The sequence below is a fragment of the Chaetomium globosum genome, genomic scaffold (assembly GCF_000143365.1).
Source record: "Chaetomium globosum CBS 148.51 scaffold_7 genomic scaffold, whole genome shotgun sequence".
NCBI classification, from domain to species: Eukaryota; Fungi; Ascomycota; class Sordariomycetes; order Sordariales; family Chaetomiaceae; genus Chaetomium; species Chaetomium globosum.
This window is the reverse complement of record NT_165982.1, coordinates 2,791,620-2,803,700: the sequence shown is the minus strand read 5'-3', so window position 1 is coordinate 2,803,700 and position 12,081 is coordinate 2,791,620. Positions and strand designations below refer to the sequence as shown.

The window sequence follows — 12,081 nt, the reverse complement described above, 5'->3', positions numbered from 1 at the left end:
GGGGGGGGGGGGGGGGGGGGGGAGGAAGAGAGAGGGCAGGAGGGAGGGGAAGCGGGAGATAGAGAAGAGGTGATAAAAAAGGGATGACATAATTGAATATGAGTAAGAGTATGTGTGGGGGTTTCGGAATTTAGACCAAATTAATTAAAAAAAAAAAAAAACAATTTTTTTTTTTATTGTTTTTCCTATTTTTTCGTAGTCGTCGCCCGTGAATTCTTTATGCGGAAAAAAAGGGGGAGTCCGGGACCAAGGGGGCCAAGAGGAACATAATATACCACCACATCAGGGACCCAACCCCTCCTTCCCAACATCTTGTCCCCCCCTTTAAGTACTACCTGCTGCGGCTTACCTATGTAACAATAACGCGCCTACCCAACCATTGCTTCCCCCGGCGGAGATCTCTCAACCCTGCCGGGAAGGTTGAACCAAATAACACGCCAGGTCTCACCAGTCTCTAGATCAGCTTACGCGCATTATCATCCCATAACTGGGCCCCGAGTGCGGGGCACGCCCGGAGATGCTACCCCGGAACCCCACCGTCCATCGGCCCGGGAGGAGGGGCGGAAACCACCATTCAGAACGCCCGGCATTCGTTGGTTGGGGTAAGGTAGCCAGCCCCAGGAAGAGCTTCAAAACATCAAACAGACCAAACAGCCATTCACAGCTCCCCTGCAAAACACACACAAGCCATCCATAGATATATCCCAATGTATAGAACTCATCAACCAGTGCATTTGCTCATAACCAAAAGATACAGAAGAACCCGCTGAAAACCACACACAGCTGTAACAACAAACCAAACAGCAAGCAAGGAGGCAGGCAAAAGACAGTGGGTATAATCCTTCAACAGCGCTTTCCCCCCCCCACGACGACAAATAAACCCAGTGAGTGCATGACACATTAAACAAAAAGGCAAGCGACAAGAAGCAAGAGGCAGCCAGACAGCCAGACAGCCAGGCCACCATCACCAGCAGCACAAAACTCAGTCCCCACCGCCCGCCGCCGCCGTCCCCGCCGTCCCGTTAACCAAGTCCTCCCCCTCCTCCACCCCAGCTTCCAACCCATCACCCTCGCCATCCCCAACCACCCCCTCCCCTTCCTCCTCCTCCTCAGGCAGCACAATAATCCCATTCTGCCTCTCCCACACCTCCCTACGAATCCGATCATCCTTCGCCTTGCGCGCCCTCTCCACCTCCTCCACCCCGCCCGACTTCTTCAGCTTCCCCTCCTCCACAAACGTGGCCAGCTCTTTCGTGAGGGGATTCTCCCTGCGACGCGCCAGCTCCTTCTGGCGCAGCTTCTCGGCACGCTCGATCGCCTCGAGCCGATTCTCGTGGTTGGGCTGCAGGGCGCGCACTTCACCGAGCACGCCCTCCTTGGCGGTGTTGGGGTCGACGGCGGCGGCGTTCTCGCGGATCGAGGTCAGGCCCTTGCTGAACTGGCGCGCGACAATGACGCCGCCGGGGCCGGCGCCCGCGCCGCCCGCGTCTTTCATCTGTTCCTTGGTGGCTTGTTCGACGAGGGCGAAGGTCTCCGACGCCTTTTCGAGGTCGTCGCGCAGGTCGACAATCAGGTCCTCGACGAGGCGCAGTTCGTCGCGCCCCTGGCAGACGTCTTCGAGTTCTTTTTCCCAGATCTTGGTCCAGATGGGTTTTTCCTGCTTCATGGATTCTTCCATCTTGCTGAGTTCCTTGGTGAGCAGGGCGATGTCGCGCGTGACGGCCTCGAGCTGGCGCGGGAGGGGGCGCACGCCGCGGTGGACCACGTCCTTGCGGAGGTCCTCGACCAGGTCTTGGAGGTCGTCCACCCGGTTGACCAGCCGGTCGCTATCCTGGTTGAGCTGCTTGCGCCCCGTGATGACGTACGCGTGTCCGGCGTTGCCCTCCACGTCGGGGACGGCGACCTTGGTGGCCGCCATCTTGACGTTGGCAGCCTTTGCCCGGAGGGCCGACATGGAGCCTTGGACTTCGGACTGGAAGTTGGAGTAGGTCTGCCGGAGGACGGCCAGGTCGCGGCGGAGAGCTTTGGACCTCGGAGAGTTGGCCGGGGCTGAGTTTGCGCGATGCCTGTGTCGGTCCCGCTGCCAGCTTGGGGGATTCTGCGGGAGCTGCGACGACGGTGGGCGGCGAGGCGGCCAGCCGAGCCAGGTCCTTGGCCGTCTCTTGCTGCCGCTCCGACACGCTCTGCAGAGCTGCCCCTTGATCATTGACGTTCTGCTTCATCTCCGCCATCATCTGCCTGAGCGAGCCGAGGCCGTCGTCGATGTGCCATTTCACCTCGTCCAGCTGCTCTACGTTGAGAACTAAAACGGTGCGGTCCTTGATGTCGGAGAGGTCTTCCAGCTCATGGCGGACCCGTGACACCGGATCTTGGATGTAGATGTCCGGTAGATCGGCGCCGTTTTGCTGCGTGTTCCAGGAAAACTTCTCGATAAAGGCGAGCTGCAAACGCCCAATCGACAGTTCCTCATATCCTCCTGAGAGCACAAACTTCTTAACCTTGGATTTGTACTGTAGGAAAAGAGTCAGGTCCTTGGTGGGGGGTGGCGTTTCCGTGAAAGTGCTCGGTGGTTTGTCGGGAGTTACCGCCCGTACTATTGGGGGCGCCGGCGCCGGAGCTGGCGTTACAGGTTTCTCCTGTTCCTCGTCTCCTTCTGTCTCCGTTACTACCATAACGTCGGACGGCGGTCCGTTCAGAGTCGCGCTTGGCTGGAACTTCTCGTCTTCCGGGGCGGCGGGCAACTCGGCCCTTGCGGTGGGGACCTGGATGGGGAGCTCCTCGGGCTCCTCGGATACACGGCTTGGAACTCGGACAGGAGACGAATCAAGCGTCGCCGTCCGCGACTGGCTGGACATGTTACGTTTGTGCCGAGCAGTATCCCTCGCCTGCATTGCCCGCATCGACTCCCGCATCTCAACACGCCCTCGGTTCGGTGCCGGGGTAGTCTGAGGCGGAAGCACAGGGACAGCTCCCTGGGTGCCGAGGTGTTTCGATATTTGGTAAGCCGAGTACCTTCGTGATGCCCGTCTTTCCAGATCGCCGCCTCTCTGCAACGCCGCCAGGGCGCTCTGCTGTGATGCCTTGGGCGGCGGCGGTGGCGGTGGGAAGTTATCCAGGCTGCTTAGGTCGCTTGCCGAGGGGCCCGTGGGAATGGTCTCGTCGCCCGGATAGGGGGGGAGGACCGGGATGTTCTGCATCGTATTACTGGAAAGGCTCGACTGGTCCGAGTTGACAGAGCTGCGAGACTGCTCCCGCTGTAGGAAACGCTTGGTAGGCGAGGGTGCCGCATTGTTCCGTCCGTCATCACGCTGGCTGGCTGGTCGATATCCGCCGTCCAACCCTTCGTTTAGTAAAGTTGTCAGCCCGGAGCCGACACTCCCCATTGTGCTCGTACTGGTCGTCCGCGGTGGGACCGGGGGACTGGTGGGTTCGGCGCCGTCACCAGAATCCATTGCCAGAAAGGACCAACCATCGCCAGAACCACCCGCTGGAAGGGCCGCCGTCTCTCTCCCGCTGTTGTCTTTGCCTCAGCCAGGTTTGCTTCCGCTTGAGGACCGTGTAGTAGGTTGATGATTATATCGCGAATCTTCGAGCAGGTACTTCTCCAAGCTTTCCGCGCTCGCCTCCTGACTCAGAGTGGACTCCAAGATATTCCTCAACAGTTCAGGTACGTTCCCAAGGTCGGATGTGTCGACGTTGATGGCGGTAAAGGCACGACAGGCCATATTGAACTCGTAGCCGAGGCGGACATAAACGTCGGACACCTCGGGTGTCGGTGGCGTTCCCTCGCGACCATTGTGTGAGTGTCTCTAGGAGTTGTTTCGTGGCAACGAGCAGGTGTGTGACGCTCTTCTCGATCTGGGACAGCGGAACCGAAGTACTGCTTCCTGCTGACTTTTTAGGCGACATGGTTAGCAATGAACAGTAGGCGTGGATAGCGAATCGCAGAACACGCGCAAAGCGACGACAGCAAAGACCGAACCAGAGAGATGAGTGCAAATGTGGCGGGACGCCACCGGGGTTTGAAACCTGTGGTCCGGTGGTGCATGAAGCCGGCGGTCGAATGGGGATCTGCAAAAGAAAAGAGAACCGGCAATGCAGCACTCACGTTGGCCCGTCTGGTTCCATCATTCCTGCTGCCGCTCCCGCTCGCGCTCGTCGGTTGCATCGATCGTGAGGAGCCCATAGAACGAGGGGCAACAGGGCGGTTGGTGCCGACGCCGACGGCGGGTGATATGGAGCGTGGAGGGACGGCCGGGGGTTGACCTGGCTCTGCGCCGGGTGACCGACGCTGCGAGCTCCGCAACGGATTCATTATTTTGTATTTGGTCCCTCTGTCGTCTTGCGGTGGCTTCACCCCGTGCGCTACCCGCTCTTGTTCTCCTCTTATCCTCTTCTCTGTTTCGGCTGTCTCTTGATGCCCAATCTAGGTAACCGTCGATGCGCGTAATTTGAATCGCTCGCTCGACCGAATATTCGGGGGTTGGGGGCCGGGGAAGGGGACGGATGAAGCGGCTTCCCGGTCGCGCGCCGGTGTTTTCTCGTTAATGTTGCGTTTCGAGCCCGGGCAAGCAGGGACTGGCGGTTCGATAGAGGCACTGACGACGGAGAGGTTGCAAACTAGAGACTGCTTGTCTCCTGGGAGGTGCGGAGGTTCCTCCCACTGCACTGGGGTTGGCAATCGCAAGTCTCCACTGAGGCACCCAGCACCCGACGCCAGCTGAATCAGGCTGCGCTCCCACGCTGGTTGGCTCAAAATGTCAAGACCGCTGGGCCAGGCTTGCGGGGCATCAGGCCTTGGAGGGGCGCTACAGAAGATTCCTTTGCCGCCAACGCCGAAGCCTCCAGTTAATTGATGGAAAATCGGAAGATGGTGTTCTTTGACGCAGTATTTCCTTTCTTTTATTCTCCGTACCTCCAAATAGTAAATTCTTTGGTTTTTTCTAGGTCCCTTTGCCTGTGCTGCGGCCTCCGCATGAACCTCAAGATGCTCGTTGTCTGTCCATTTTTCGTTCGAGAACCTTCTGATCCCTGAACTCCCATGCGGGTTCAGGGCTCGTGTTCGGGACCTTTCCACATCTGGAAAGCTTCCAAAAACAACCTTAACGACATGTGCGTTTCGAAACAATCTGGGAAGCGTCAACAACATCCCCACTCGAAATCCCATCGAGCACGCACGTCATAACCACGAGTCGCGGCAGCAGTCTGCAGGGTGAGGCACAAACGAATGCGGCCTAAACTACCAAGGGAAAAGCCCAGTGTCGAATTAGGGAACGCTTCCTGCGGGCATGTCTTGCTTCAGGGGGGCGAGAGTTGCACATTCTATGGGAGTCAAATACATAAATCGCAAATCGATGGCTTGAAGGTGCAACCTCAACCGTATCTACGTATGGATACAGTCATGTGGTTTCTCCAGACTACCATGCGGGCTTCAGTTTCAGTCATGTTGTCATGTCCAGACAAAAGTGAGCGTAGGGAGGGTCCTGGAGATGAATATGGAACCATTCGTACCCAGCCTCCCTCTGCCTGCCGGCTGGACTGAGACACAAATTTGGTGCTTTCCCTCGCGAGTTCGACTGCATGCCATCTCTGGCATCAAACTGGCTGCTTGCCTCTTCGCATCCTCCCCGATGTTTCAAGTCTCTGGATACTGAAGCCGGACAGGTGACACAAATCCAGGGGCATCGGCAAATTGTGAAAGGTCCAGGCCCCTTCGATCCAAGTCATCTCGCCTTGCCCTGTCACCGCCCAGTCCATGAGGCGTTTGCTCCCATCTATTACCCAATAATCCCATCCGGATCCGCTCCTAGCTTCGGAGAGGCGTTGGGATCGACCACGGCATCCGCCGTGTCCTACTCTCCCTCGCGGCTGGAAGCAGCGCCTCCTCTTCTTTCCACGGGAACCCGCACTGCCTTTCCGAAGGCTCGAGCAAGAGAATTCCCGAGCCAGACCAGCCATGTCTCTCCCATCGCTCGTTCGAGCGATCCAGACTCGATCTCCCAGGCGACAAGTGCGTTTTCTTGTCCTGATTTAAAGATGAGCCAGCCGCCCTCTCTTCCTCTCCCCCTTCTCCCTCTATCTCAACGAAAATCAACGCAAACCAGCCGTGCATACACACATCCATCCAACTATCTCAACCCAAATCACACCACCCAAAGAAACAAACAAAATGCAACTCCAATCCTCCCTCCTCCTCACGGCCCTGCTCACCAGCCTCGCCGGAGCAGCCACCACCACCACCACCACCACCACCGGCGACGCCCTCGCCAGCCCCACCCCAGACACCTCCTCCACCCCCACACCCCCCTCGGACAGCGACAGCGCCAACGACACCACACAATCCGTCACCCGCAGCATCAGCACCATCCCCAGCAACTTCCCCAGCAGCCTCAGCAGCACTTTGACCGTGACGGGCACCCGCGCCAGCAGCAACGCCACCCTGACCACCTCTGCCACGCGGACGGCGACGTCGCCCGCCGACGACGGGGATGATGATGAGGAGGACCGTGACCGCACTAGGACCAGGACCAGTACCCGCGCCCCGAGCACGCCGACGGCTATCAATGCTGCGGCTGCGGCTGGGGCACCGGCGGTGATGGGGCTGGGGATGGGGATGGCTTTGATGGCGGTGGTGGGGATTTAGATAGGGGCTGTTAACTAGGTTGGATGGGGGTGGTGAGATGGTATGTGGGAGGAGGGGCGGGGTGGTTGGTATGGGGAGTGGGAGGGTTGGTATGGAGGTAAGAGGTTAGGGTTGGGGAGGGGCGGGTTGTTGGAACGGAAAGGTGGGGATGGAGGAGGATGAGGTTGGTGACTGTGGTGTTGTGTTGTTGTTGCTGTTGTTGTCTATTTGGTGGGAGATTGGGAGAGCAGTTGTAATCAGTAATGGCTGAAAGTTCGACTTCGATGTTGTTTGGATTGCTTGGAACTGGCATGGCCGATTCGTCATGCTGCTGAATTAACTGAACCTGGCCCCTATTTGGTGGCTTCTCTTTGCCATGCCTCATGTTTCCCCTTGATACCAAGAAACACGTCCATCCCCACAAGCATCTTGAAGATATCCCATGAGAATTGGGTTCAACGTCCGTGGTCAGGCTCATAGGCCCAGGAATGATTGATGAGATACATGGGCGTGATGACGGAATAATTCCGGATGTTTAAATAAAATCATCATTGATACCGAGATATCTGCTGTGTGCCGGTCTACGCCAAAAGTTGTAGGGTAGGTAGTGGGGTGAACTTGCGTCATTCTGGACTCACTGACGAATTTTGTGTCGTTGGTTAAACAGAACGCAAGGTTTGAAGCAATCCTCAAGAAATAAAGAAGTAAACGAAAAGAAAAGAAAAGAAAAGGAGAGGAATAAGCAAGAGGCGGGAGATCTGGACTCCCAAAATGCAAATAATTGTATTTTTGCTAAGCTGGAAGCTTCAGTTGTCAAACAGACTGAAAAGACAACTCATCGTGTGCATTGATTCAAGGAGGCTCCCGAGGTCGGGCAGCTCAATATTCGTAGGTAAGATAGGTACCTAGTTAAGGTATGATTTGCTGAAACAGGCGATGCCATCATCGACCTCTGTTGGTCGCAGCTCAAAAACCTCGTGTCTGTCAAGAGCTGGACAAAGCATCCACGGTGCGTGATAGGAACATTCTAAACCTCCCACTCTCCAGTCAGCCGTCGCAATTCCCCAAAAGCTTGAGCCAGGGGCAGGACAATCCACTCAAAGAAGCAAATCACGTGGGGCTGTCTGGTGATCCATGGTCCTGCCAAGGTGGCTTTTCGCTGAAACAGGACTAGCGCGAACAAGCTCTCCCGGAGGTCTTGCTGCCAGCGAATGCCTGGACAAGTTGATGTTCTGGGAGAATCTTTGTGTTCTCATCAGACGCTGTGATTCCATCAAAACCCACGAAGGAACACGGGGTTGTTTGGGGGTCATTCGCTGCCGGGTCACAGGTCATTGCATGTGAGGTTGTGTTCTCTGACCTTCCTAGAGCCGCTGGGATTTAGTTGCGCCCTGGTTCCCTTTGCTGCCCGTTTTGCTGTTCCTTGGGTCTTCTGCCTTTCTTGTGCAACCGACCACTGAACGCCTGGGCCAGTCGACCCAACCTAGCTTCTCTGCCCTTCCCCGCCCAAGACAGACCGCGAGACATTCCGTTCCGCAAGAACGCCGCTCAAGTGCCCAGCGCAGTTGTTACTTTCCTCTGCATCACTCTTCCCCTCCATTTCCGAACTCTCGGAGTCGGCTTCCTCCGCGCCTCACATTAGCGCGCGTCCATCGACTAACCCTCCGATACTACCTACTTCTCAACCCAGAGAATCAACCCATTATTCGGCAGGAACCGCCAACCACACGGCAAGCGGGGCCGACATCGATGCCCCTGTTGTAAGCTTTTTGACCGGGAAATCAGTTGGCCGCCTGTGGCTGTGACACCCTGCGGTATCTTGCCGGGCATCTCACGGCCATCGACGAAGTGCCAGGGAAGCCTTAATCAAGAGTCGTAACTCGACAGCTGTTGTGCTGTCGTGACCGAGCGAGCCCTCGAGCTGCTGCAAATCGATCGGGTTGCTGCTGGTGCACACCCACCCCTCGCTCGCCGCTGCTTTGCTTGCCCACCAGCAACGCACCAATCAGAGCTCTGATTCGCCCAATTCGTACAAACTTACCCTCTCTGCCGCTCCCGCACATCTCCCGCCCGCACCCTCTTTCCCCAAAGTCTGGACAACTGCCCCGAGTGCTCAACTCAACGGCAGGGCACAGGAACTATGGAAGACCGATCGACAACCTCAAAACCCGTTGTCGCATCGCCATCGCAATCCACCACCCCCGACATAAAGTCACCCACCGCTCGACCTCTGTACAGCAGCAAGCTCGGCGACCAGCGACCGAGAGCCCCAGAGGCAACCGCTTCGCCCCCGACTCCGAGGTGAGACACGAGACCCTTCCCACGCATCCCCAACTTTTTTGAGAGCCTTGTTGCAACCTCCCCGCCAACAACGACATTCCGTCCTTTTTTTTTCCCACTCCATCCACCTCCTACCAGTCCTTTCTAGCCTATGCATCCCCCCCTCCTTCAAACTGCAGCGTCAATCGCACGGGTCACCGCGCTCCCACTTCCGGGACCTCGTTCTGCATATGCGGCAGAGGGTCGGTGGAACAGGGCATTGATTGACTAACGACCGCCCGCACAGACAACCCCCCGTCCAGCAAAAGGCCTGGACTTCCAACAAAAACCCCATCACCGGTCGGTCGCAAGCCCCCCAGAACAAGCAGTCTGTGACGAGCTCCCTCCGCGAGGTCAGTTCAGTCGCTTGTCCCCGCTATGTCCCCTGTTCCTCACCTCCTTTTCCCCCGACCAACGGCCACGCTTGCTTCAAGCTCCAGCGGAGTCGGAACTTGCGAAACTCCATGGTCAAAGCTCCAGTCGAACCTTGCAACATCTGATACAGAGCCGAGTTGATTGGTGACCATGCGCTGACAATTTCTTTTTTTCCTTTCATAACAGAGCCAGCGAGTTCGCATTGTCCTCACGTCCGGCGCCGAATTCGAGAGAACCTTTAACAACGGCCCCGAGCCCTGCGAGCTGCCGCTTGAGCATGGTGCAGCAGAAAAAGGCCCCGAACTCTGCAGATACCACAAGCAAAAGAGAGCAGCAGCCCACCATGACCATTCAGCGAAAAGACATTGCGGATGCCCGCGTTGTTCCTGCCAACAACGCCAAGAATGACGGACGTGCTCCAAACGGTAGGCGGTGACACTATGATACCTCCCCCTTTTTCTTGCTCTCGCTGACGAGCTATTCCCAGGCAATCGGTCTTCTTTTCGCACAGACGCTGCAATTTCTAACTCACGACTCGGCCCGGAGAGGAGCTTAAAGGCCTGGGTCCCCGATGCGGGTTACGAAGTTGATGGGTCGCTGGAGAAACCCAGCGCTGGCGGCGCCTGGGATCAATTCGCCGAGAACGAGCGCCTGTTTGGCCTGAAGACGGACTACGACGAAAATATCTACACCACCGCCATTGACAAGAGCCACCCCCAGTATAAGGAACGGTTGGCGGCTGCCGAGAGAAAGGCGCGTGAGATTGAACGGACCCTTCCCACCACCTCGCATGTTGCCGAGGAGCGTGTGATGGACTTCGTTGGTGGTGAGGACCAAAGAGATGAAGAAGACAAGTATGGAAAACTTGCCCAGTTACGATACATGAGATTGACCCCTTTTCAGGTACAGCGGCGTACGCCGTCAGGACTTCCCACCGTTGGCGACCAGGGACAACAAGTACACACCGCCAGCCCGGCGCGCGCCCACCGGTCAGGCGACCGTAAAGGGTGTTCCAGTTGATCCTGCTATCATCTCGTCACAACTTAAGAGCACTCCTACCCCGAAGCCCACGCAGACACCAAAAACGACCGAGCCGAAGAGCCAAGTCGCCGCGGAAAAGCCGGCCACCCCGGTCTCGGACAAGCCGGCGGAGTCTAAGGCAGGCGCGGCCGCAGGCGCGGCCGCAGCCACAGGCAAAGCGCCTGAGAGCAAGGCGGAGACGACTTCGGATGCGAAGGCAGCGGATGCCAAAGATGGCACCGCCGCCCGGCCCGCCGCAACCACCAGCCGTGGTGCGTCAAAGGTTGGCCCTGTCCCCGGCGCAACTGCGAATGTTGAGCGCGACGTGCTGTCCTCGTTCCGAAATTTTGCGACCACCCAGAGGTTCATGGCCGAGAAAGTCAGGACCACAAGGGCCAAGGCCGACAAAGAGGTCAAGCTGACGGAGCTGAAGAAATTCGCAGAGAATTTCAAGCTCTTCACCCCCGTCCCCAAGGACCTGATTTCTATCATTGCCAAAGATCCGGCCAAGCAGAAGCAGATTCAGGACAAGGCGAAGCATAACATGGACGAGCTAGCCAAGCAGAAGGAGGTGGCCACCCAGGATAAGGAAATGACCACTTCGAAGGACACCCAGGGCAAAGCGAGCGCCGAACAATCCGGCGCCTCAACACCTGCGGCAACGGCCGATGCCGCGCGCGGGAGCTCCCGTCCAGCTGCGCCGCAACATTCCGGTTCGGCAGGCGGAGTCCCTGGCCGTCATCAGGGCAACCGCTCTTCGTACAACCCCCAGCCTCATTATCAGTACAACAGAAACAACCGACCGCCGCCTCATATGGCCCCTCAAAGTCAGACGACGGGCAACCTGGCGCAGCGGCTTCGCAACGTGGAGCAACAAAAAATGCAGCACCCTCATATGGGCCAGCATCCCCCGCCGGATATGCGCCTACCCCCCACCGGCCCGGCCAACAGCGTCGACCCAGGGTTCAACCGCCGCATGAACGCTGCTCCGCCGCCCTTCATGGGCCCCAAGTTGAACCCGAACAGCCACGAGTTCCGACCCAACGCGTTTGCGCAGCCCTTCAACCCCGCCGTTCCCAGTTCGGGCTCCTCCCCTCGCTCGTCCGTGAACAACATTGCCGAGGCAGCTGTCCCTCCGGTCCCCATCAAAGGGCAGCTTATCCGGCGGAAGACAAGAGCGGTGGACGTCAAGAAATGCTTCATACTATCGCACATCGAGACGATCCAGCCGCCGCAGGGCCGGAACTGGGATGACAATGATGGCCTCAAGCCGTCTTTTGACACGCTCCCGACCTGGCGGCAGCTCCAGGAGGAGACAGAAGCGCCGGACTCGACCATGCATCTGACCTACAAGCAGTACTTTGAGCGCCTGCCCCTCTCGAACACCGCCGTCGCCACACCCAACCCCACGCACGCCATGCCCCAGGTTGCGCACCAACACCAGCTGCCGTTCCACTGCAACACGGCGAACCTAACATGGCGCCCCGCCAGTCGCCACACATGCCACCGATGCAGATGCACGCCGGCCAGCACGGTCCTGCCCCCCATGTGCCGTTCAGCAACCCGGATGATCATAGGATGATGCATTCCAACTCGGCGCAGTCCTTCGCGTCCCCTAGGATGGGACCGGTGCCCATGGCGTATCCCCCGACGGTGAATCCCCAGGGGCAGATGCCCTACGGCCAGCCGGTGATGCAGCCGTACATGAACGGTCTCAGATGGGTCAGTTCGCAGCTTCTCGCACA

The 12,081-nt window shown here is 57.9% G+C and overlaps 3 protein-coding genes across 3 annotated transcripts in view; 2 read left to right on the top strand and 1 right to left on the bottom strand.

Annotated features, from left to right (window-relative positions):
- Positions 1–982: 982 nt before the first annotated feature.
- On the bottom strand, positions 983–4,315 carry CHGG_10462 (uncharacterized protein; the record flags this gene model as incomplete). The annotated part of the gene is made up of 4 exons (XM_001228388.1): positions 983–1,990; positions 2,118–3,513; positions 3,601–3,809; positions 4,109–4,315. 4 exons carry the CDS (start codon positions 4,313–4,315, stop codon positions 983–985), a joined length of 2,820 nt encoding a protein of 939 aa, XP_001228389.1.
- Positions 4,316–6,169: 1,854 nt separating this feature from the next.
- Positions 6,170–6,643, top strand: CHGG_10461 (uncharacterized protein; the record flags this gene model as incomplete). Its single annotated transcript, XM_001228387.1, has 1 exon — positions 6,170–6,643. The coding sequence occupies one exon, from the start codon at positions 6,170–6,172 to the stop codon at positions 6,641–6,643; it is 474 nt and encodes a 157-aa protein (XP_001228388.1).
- A 3,016-nt stretch (positions 6,644–9,659) lies between these two features.
- Positions 9,660–12,081, top strand: part of CHGG_10460 (uncharacterized protein) — a gene marked incomplete at both ends in the record, with an annotated part of 3,382 nt that continues 960 nt past the window's right edge. The window contains 4 exons of the mRNA XM_001228386.1: positions 9,660–9,741; positions 9,828–10,170; positions 10,220–11,762; positions 11,852–12,058. Of these exons, the coding sequence (XP_001228387.1) occupies positions 9,660–9,741; positions 9,828–10,170; positions 10,220–11,762; positions 11,852–12,058 (2,175 nt within the window). The remainder of the gene's footprint in view (positions 9,742–9,827; positions 10,171–10,219; positions 11,763–11,851; positions 12,059–12,081) is intronic.